The sequence below is a fragment of the Pundamilia nyererei genome, unplaced genomic scaffold (assembly GCF_000239375.1).
Source record: "Pundamilia nyererei isolate P.nyererei 1_Seehausen unplaced genomic scaffold, PunNye1.0 scaffold00022, whole genome shotgun sequence".
In the NCBI taxonomy this organism is placed as follows: Eukaryota; Metazoa; Chordata; class Actinopteri; order Cichliformes; family Cichlidae; genus Pundamilia; species Pundamilia nyererei.
The window spans coordinates 4,599,908-4,608,255 of NW_005187423.1; the positions used below are offsets into that span (position 1 = coordinate 4,599,908).

The 8,348-nt window shown below is 41.2% G+C and overlaps 1 protein-coding gene across 1 annotated transcript in view; it reads right to left on the minus strand.

Annotated features, from left to right (window-relative positions):
• Positions 1-956: 956 nt before the first annotated feature.
• The window catches only part of tapt1b (transmembrane anterior posterior transformation 1b), an 11,538-nt gene continuing 4,146 nt past the window's right edge, over positions 957-8,348 (minus strand). The window contains exons 5-15 of the mRNA XM_005727000.1: positions 8,067-8,229; positions 7,827-7,962; positions 7,307-7,404; positions 7,156-7,225; positions 6,902-6,982; positions 6,600-6,709; positions 4,405-4,464; positions 3,464-3,532; positions 3,298-3,374; positions 3,032-3,204; positions 957-2,952 (exon numbers count right to left, since the gene is read on the minus strand). Of these exons, the coding sequence (XP_005727057.1) occupies positions 2,699-2,952; positions 3,032-3,204; positions 3,298-3,374; positions 3,464-3,532; positions 4,405-4,464; positions 6,600-6,709; positions 6,902-6,982; positions 7,156-7,225; positions 7,307-7,404; positions 7,827-7,962; positions 8,067-8,229 (1,291 nt within the window). The 3' untranslated portion in view covers positions 957-2,698. The remainder of the gene's footprint in view (positions 2,953-3,031; positions 3,205-3,297; positions 3,375-3,463; positions 3,533-4,404; positions 4,465-6,599; positions 6,710-6,901; positions 6,983-7,155; positions 7,226-7,306; positions 7,405-7,826; positions 7,963-8,066; positions 8,230-8,348) is intronic.

An 8,348-nucleotide genomic window follows, 5' to 3' on the forward strand; every position in this document is an offset into this window, starting at 1 on the left:
AAACCAAAAGGTGGATTTAAGCAGGCTGTTTGTTTGTCCAGGACAGAGTCAATACAGTAAAATATAACGAGGTGTGGAGATTTTTGTTAACTAAAAATAACAAAATGAGTGAATAAAAACCAAAAATGTTTTTAAAAAAAATCATAAATCTTGCCTCTGCTATTCATACTAATGTCTTACTATTTGGCTTTGGTTTGTGTTCTTTTTCTCTCAGGAATTAAAATTAATTCTGCTTTCAACATCTGAGCCAATAACGCAACTGGTATAAATTTTGAGCTTTTTGACCCTGCAGTTGATCCAACAATCATCATTTTGAAGGGTTTGGTTCATGGGGAGATATTTTTGTGTATGAACGTGTTTCAAGCTTGATACATTTAGTCTGAGCCTGCTAAAGTAGCTTTGCATGATTCAGAAGTTCAGAATAATCTTGTTTTAAATACTGTTTGACTTGGCTACACCTTGGGCCTCTGTGAGTAAAAGTGAGTCTGGACACTTAGCAGTTGTCTGTTAGATAGTTCAGCAACGGGAACATCTGGCAAAAGATGCAAGGTTTGACTTGGCAAGAAAGTGTGGAAACAAAGCATTGAGTTTAACGGAAACAGTATAGTCTGGTTAAGCCTTTAAAAACCGCTTTGATGGCTTCATGAGTCAGTGCTCTCTTTCGTCCTCTCTCATCTCACATGCAGCTTTTATGTGGCACCGGATGGGTTAAATGTGGAAAAACCTGAAATATGTCGACACAATCAGGGATGTCGTGTAGCCAGACCATTTATGTGAGCTGGACCTTTGGCAAAAAGCCCCCACCCTACCCCTGTGTGTGATGACATACACCCCCTCTAAATGTCCATTCAAGGGGAACAGTGGGCTGCAGTGTTTGCCTGGTTAACAGGGGGGGGCATCGACTCCTTTCACTGAAACGCATGCGCGCACACACAAAATCACACCAGAAACTTACAAAACAAAGTCTTGTTTTATTCTCCTTCTACCACGTAAGGAGATACATTACACGAATGAGCTGTACATGGAAGAGAAAAAAAAAACTCATACACTGTCCGTTTTTAGGTAGAGATCCATCCACATGCTGAAAAATACCTCACATATGACACACACACACACACTAATGCTGCATTCACACTCCTCCTTCCAGCAGTATACAGCTATTTTTTTCACTGTACGGACCATGATCCTGTAGTGAGACTGGACTTGGCCCCTGGCTGTGCCCCTCATGGACCCTCACTGGTCTCAGTTAAGATAAAAAATCTTGTTCAACAGTTGGGTCTATAATTTGTATAAGTATTGCATAAAAATGTCTCTAATTCCCAAACAGTTAATGGATCATTTTTGTAAATCCCCTTGAACTGAGGTTTGAAGTCTGCACTTCAGTCACATCTTCACTGTTTGATTTAAATCCTCTCAAACTACAAAAACTGTGTCACTGTCCAGCAAATTAAGGACCGAACTGTGCCTGATCAGTTTTTAGTCCTGCGTTCCTCCTGCTCAGACCTTTTGGAGTCAAAGATGTAGCAAGCCCAAGTTGCAATTCTCTTTCCACGCAGCCAGAACCCATCCTTGTAGTAACTCTTTACTTCCTTCCCCAGAAAAATCTTAATCCATCGTTTTGCATAAAAAGATATAAACTAGCTTCAACACAGAAAACCTGCACTTTGTTCATTGACAAGCTAGTTTTGGCCTGGATTATGAAGAAATCAGCATACAACGAAGCATTTCATGTGATTTTCACATCCACTCTCACTCAGATAGCAAGGAATGAGAAAACATGTCAGATCAGTTTCCAACATCAAAAAGCAAACAGAAGAAAATGTTATATGGCTGTGATGTGTCGCCACTATTATCTGTAGGCCACATGCTTCAATGAAAAAGGTACAAATTAAGCACATAAATAAGTCACACCTGTCAGGCCTGGTAGGCCATCTCAAAATAAATACAAATCTGCACCATCATCTCAGTGCTTTAAGGTAATACCAACACAAATGACATTAAGCCTTCCAACTTTTTATATCTCTTAAGTTACCAAACCAAACATTACAACTGAAGCTGATGCAGCCAAGCAAAGCCATTCTTAGTGTCACTGCTGCCATATTTAACCTGCTGGGACTGCAGCTCACCTCATCACCTCAGATCAACCTCTGTGTGTGTGTGTGTTAGCTTCTGTCTGCAGAATAACTTCATGATTTGAATCCTTCCATGTGATTGTGATTCAATTTAGAAAAAAGATTTGAAACCTGTCATAAAAACTTCATTTCAAATATCATCAGCCTTTTTTTTTTGGAATAATTAAAAAAAAACTAGTAAAAACTTTTGTTCTTTCTAAAAACAGCTTCTTACTGATTGTGCTTCTGAACACACGTGATTTGACATACGCAGATTTCTCTCTGTAGTCTGCTCCTCCCGTGTTTTACATGCTGTCTTCATCAGCGAGTGCGTCACCGCCAGGCCTCTGACCCAGTGCCAGAGCCCGCTTGGCTCATCAGACACACGCAGGACCAGCTGGAAACGTCTGATGCCGCCTCGGATGCTTGTAGTAACAGCTTTATGCCTTTGCTGGTTTTGTCAGTCAATAAATAAATAAATACTTGAGGGGTCAGGTGCACAAAAGTAAGTACGGTCTGAGCATGCTCCATGACCCATGTCTGATCCCTGAACCCTGTAGTGTTGCCAGGATTGCTACACTGGTCCTTCAGTCTATTCGGTTGCCACAGATGGTGAAGCGATCTATCTCCAGCAGGTCTTTCTTTGGTGGTCGGTGTGCAAGTCCGCCTCCTTCCAGTCCCGTGTCAGCGTTGATGATTTTGTCATCGTCCTCCTCGTCAGGAGTCGTCAGGAATGTGTCTGAGTCACTCTTCGGGAAGGAGGGGGCAGCGTTTTCTGCTGTGTTGGTGGGCTGACAGATGTCTGACGGCAGAGAAGTTTCTCCTTTGTCAGCTGTGGATTCTGTTATAAAGCAAGTTAAGAGTTTTTAGCAGCAGTTAAACTCAGGAAAAGAGACAGTGAGACAGAGTGACTGAGCTACCTTGCTGCGGTGAAACGTGAACATGTTTTGTCCGGTGAGCTCTAGAGTTTGCACGGCTGGAGGCGACAGAAGGCGGAGGGTTAAAGAGCTTTTCCTCCATATTGGCCTCTTTGACAAACACACAGGAAGTTCCCAGGAGAACGATACTGTTGAGAACCTTCAGAGTGATCATCCTGCTCACACAGACAGGCAAAAGTCACGTGAACATGAAAACAAACAGTGTCAAGAAAATAATCAAAAATGATGAAGACATGTTGGCCAATTACCCCAAGTAAAACAGCAGCACACACATAAACGAGAGCGACCCCTGGATCTTCACTGAGCTGGTCACCACTCTGATCAGCTGAAAAAAACATCGTCACATTTATAAGCAAGCAAACGTGGGAGCAAACATCTCAATATCAAAAGCCATCCTGTGAAAGAACGACTGACCAGCAGCGCTAAAGGAAGCGGGATGAAGCCCATTCTCCTGGATACTGAGTCACTGTAGTCTGTGTACGCCTGGAGACACAGTTAACACATTGTTATATAAAACATCAACAAGCAGCACAGTTTTACTCATGGATAACTCAGTCCATTCTTTTAATGAAACCATAAGCTAAAAATCAGGAAAAACTGCTGGATGTGCTTTCAACACGTTCCTCATTCACTGTTTAAACGTTACTCACCGACTGATGGATCAGAATCAATAATTAGCAGATGTTATGATCAGAGGTGAATAGCAATAACAGAAAAGGACATATGCACAACACCGTCATCAGTGTATCATGCTGCAACTGAATCAAGGTGTATGAGGCAGGGCTACTGGCAATGGTGGATGCTGGCACACGTGTCTGAGCTCTTCTGAGTGTGGTGGAAATGTGACCGGACAGAGGTACCAAGATGAGGCGCCCCAACCTGCACCAGTGCCATTCTTGCGGCAGCAACCCACCCTACAGCTGTTACCGGCACACAGTGGCCAGTAGATCAGGAGCATGTCCTGGCGCCAGTCAGGATTTAGTCCCAAAAGGTCTCCTACTGAGCATGCCGGGGACATGCTGTGTTGAAATTCATGAGAGGCAGCCGCAACAAGTAAGCAGTGCACAGCTGCAGCCTGCACTCAGGAATGGAGAGACATCCCTCAACTTACTCAGGCACTGAATATGCAGTCCAGGCCATACCTTGTATTATAGTGAGGGTTTATGAAATCTATTCAAAACGCTAACCTGCCTTTTGTTTTTGGACTAGTATATATAATAAAAAAAGAGGAAATAAGATGATATGTAGTGTCATACAGAAGAAAATGTTGTCTTTCATTAGAGAAAACACAAACAGCACCTTGTCCTTTTATTTGTATTTTCCTAAATTACTGTGATTTGAGCCGCTTCACTCACATTTTTCTGCCGACTGCTGACCAGGTCAAAGGCGAGGCTGGCTCTGTATTCCCCGTATACCTGAGACAGAGGCAACGTGTCAACCGATACAAGAGAAACATCAAAATATAAAACAAATAAGCTACTGAGTAGAGCGCCTGCCTTGTCATGGTGACGTAACAAATGTTAACTTGTTTACTGCAAGTCTCATAATTGGTTTACCTGCTCGTTCTTTACTCTGGTGCATGAATGCGACGTGAAAGCACAGTAAAGGTAAATTCATGAAGCCGAAAAGAAGCAAAAATGTGTGTGTGCGGATTAAACGTGGATTAGTATGGACTCACAGGTACTTGAACACTTACAATGTGAGTGAGGTTTGTGTGATTAGGTTTGACAGTTTGGGGATAAAGGGGTTAATCCCTTCCTGTGGGGCTGCTTTCTGTTACATAAGCATAGTTACAACTCGTTGGAGGAAAATCAAAGAGAAAGGCGACTCATGAGGGAAGGAAGTGAGAAATTGATAAGGAAAAAATGGGCCTGCTGATGGTTTCTCTTGCAGGTGGATGATTCTCTAACAGTATAACAATAGTGCTAAAGAGACCAACAAAGTGAAAATACACAGATTTGTAAATCATGAAATACTACAATATAACATATTTTATATGGGTCAAGTGACCAGAACTCTAATCCTGTTATTGTTCTAGAATCTCTAGATCAGGGGTGCCCAATCCCGGTCCTCGAGACCTACCGTCCTGCAGCTTTTAGATGCATCCTTGTTCCCACACACCTGAATCAAATGAATGGCTTGTTATCAGGCCTTTGCCAAACATGGCATGCTGAAGAGGTAATCAAACCATTTGATTCAGCTGTGTTGGAGTAGGGATGCATCTAAAAGCTGCAGGATAGTAGCTCTCGAGGACTGGGATTGGGCAGCCCTGCTCTAGATCATCTTAATTTGAGGTCCATATGGTAAATACTAAATATTTTACCTATTATGTTTTGAAACACAAAACTAGATTTAACATGTATATAACCCTAAACATGACAGAAAAATATGCTGTGAGATCACAACATTGTAAAATGGGTTACACTGTTTGAATGGTGAAGTTTGTTTCTTCAATTGAAAACAGTGGAAGCATTTTCACTTGGATCAGTGTGCATTAAACTAAGCTCTTGCCATAGGACCATATATCAAATCTAAAATAGAGCAGATCAAACTTAGTTGCTGCTATGCGTGTTAGCCTGTTAGTGTGGCATCATTACATTACTCACTGTAAGCATTTTTCCTGCATATACAACTGAAATTCTGCACATTACTCTCAAATTTGTTTTGTTGACCGCTTAGTTGGCTTTCTTTTCTGATGCAACTATTGTCAAAGCACAGATTCTCTCTGATGTTAAGTAATATACAGGTTGTACTGACCATCGTGTCACAGGTCCAACCCCTTCATATCCCCAGTTACTGCCTGGAGAAACCTTGTGTCAGGTTAAACTGGCCATCTGCGAGGCTGTGTCTGTACTCCCCATATACTAAATCTAACCTCACAGGTATGACACGTTTTCCAAATGATCCCTGACGTCCTTTGAAGAGAAATGCCCATAACTGAGAAAAAAGAAGCTCTAAAACTTAATTATCATAGTGCACTGGTTTTTCTCTGTACACTGCAGCAGATGTTTAATGATGCCAAGAATATATAAATAAAACTGCAGCCCATTTCTAAGTTCAGCTGATACATGGTGACACTATACCTACATTTAGATGTGCTTATATGCGCAAAAGCACATCCAAATGTAGAAAGTAATAGATCTAAGACATAAATGAGAAAATATCCCATTAAAATGTTTTTTATACCTAGAATAGTGACACTCCCCACTAATCTTTTCCACACAAATATCTGAACTGTGTTGAAGCTGATAGACAACTGTCCACAATTTTAATTGTATTAATAAGCTTTTAAGCTCATTTCCCATTTTATGGTGATTTATTCCAAGTTTTTCACATCAGAGCTTGCTAAGACTGTCAGATGTTCATTCTAACTAACAGATTTATTTTATCTGATTTAAACTGTGTTTCTCATTGTACTGAATTGCTGTTGGGTGAACATGATAGAATAGTTCAATAGTTCTAACTAATGTGTTTCTCCTCTAGTTGCCAAACACTCAACTGCACTTTAACCAAGTTAATAAACCGTCAAACGTACAGAGAAAGGACTTACATCAGCACTGATGTCATTGAATTTGGTGATAAAGGCGTGCTTGACAACATCCACGGCAACCTCTGAGGCTATCACCATGACTACATCAGGAAACAGCACCCACAAGTGGTCTGACAACAAACACATTGAAATCTAATCAGTATAATTATTTAATCTAGTATTAGTAGTAAAAGAAAACAGTGAGCTACTTAGCAAGAGTGAAAAGACCCGATTATGAACCTAATCGGGGTACTATGATAAAGCACATCTGTATGCAGCTGTATAGCTTTCAGTACTCTTTGCAAAGCTTTGTATTAGGTTACCGGCATTCCATGAAAACTGCTCCATGTTTCTCAGACAGACGATGAGCAGGAGGATGTAGTTGGTGAACCTCTCTTTTATGTCTATGGGAAACAAACAAATCAATCCAGGATTAACCTACTTTGTGCTCACTGCAGTTGAGCTCGATTCCACATATTTACCTTGTATTAAATAATCATACTGAGAGGAGGAGGCACAAAGTATTCAAAAATTTTGATTTTTGTGGAACGTAGCCAGCTGTTTTACCACCACTTACCACTGTTTGACATCTGGAAAAGGTTGTTCTTTTCAAATTTCTTAAATACACTCCCTTTGATCTCAACAAACTGCAGAAAAAAGAAAAACCCAACATAAAAACATCAGGACTGAACTGGAGATGCCGCATGTTTTCTGTGCATAAAACTCACGTTGTTTGACATCATAATGGTGAGCAAGGACTTGTTGTGGGAGTTGAAAGCTACATTGAGAGTTGTGGCCTGAACCATGATGAGGATGGCATGAAGAACTGGATACATATTGAGGAAAAACACACATTTTCTGCACTGTAATAATACTGACGCAATGACTTTATGTTCCCTACTAGTCTGAAGTACAGCTGTTAGATTTGCTGCTGCTGATTACTTCAACTTTGATTGACTGTTTGGTTTATGAAAAAAGTTGAAGACTGGGAAGATTAAATAGCAGAGTGATGAATAACGCTTGTTTGGGATCACTGGGGGCATTTACTCTTCCAGGTCTTTCCTTTTGCCTCTAATGTGGCCCTTTTCTATCAGTTTCAAAACCTGAATTTAAGCTTTTAATTTCATTTGTTTTAAATACACTTCAGGAAAACATTTTGCTGAACGATAAAACTGATTAATGTTGCAAATAAACTTTAAACTGACTAACTTTTAACCGTTTTAATATCAGTGATGTTTTTGAGGATACAGACGTAGAGAACAGCCATGAGGAAGTGAGGAATCACGCCAATATGCGCTCTCTTCTTCTCCTTGGGTTCTGTGGCGGTCCAGTACAGAGCGTCCAGTATGTCTTGGCCAAATGATGAGAACAGGCGGTCCGCCACCTGACGACACAGGGAAGGGAAGGATGACGGGGGAGAGCTAGTCAATGGGTGGTGCAGTGTCATTAGATACTGAACTGGCCAATGAGGAAGATTACACAGTGTACCTCTAACATGTTGTAGATGATGTATAGTTTGATGACAGACTGTCCTCTGATGAGATGGTACATCATGGCGTAATCCACGTAGCTCATCATTGAGTAACACAGCACCATAATGAAGCCTTTGAGTACGTCGCACACCTGGGCTGGCTGAAGCAAGCGGGAGCCGCTAAATAACACACAAACGTCACAGACAAGGAAAATGTTCACAAGAAAATCACCAGAACAGAACAGCATAGTTGGCTGTTGCCTCAGAGCTCTGCTGCCCCCTGGAGGTCAATAATAACA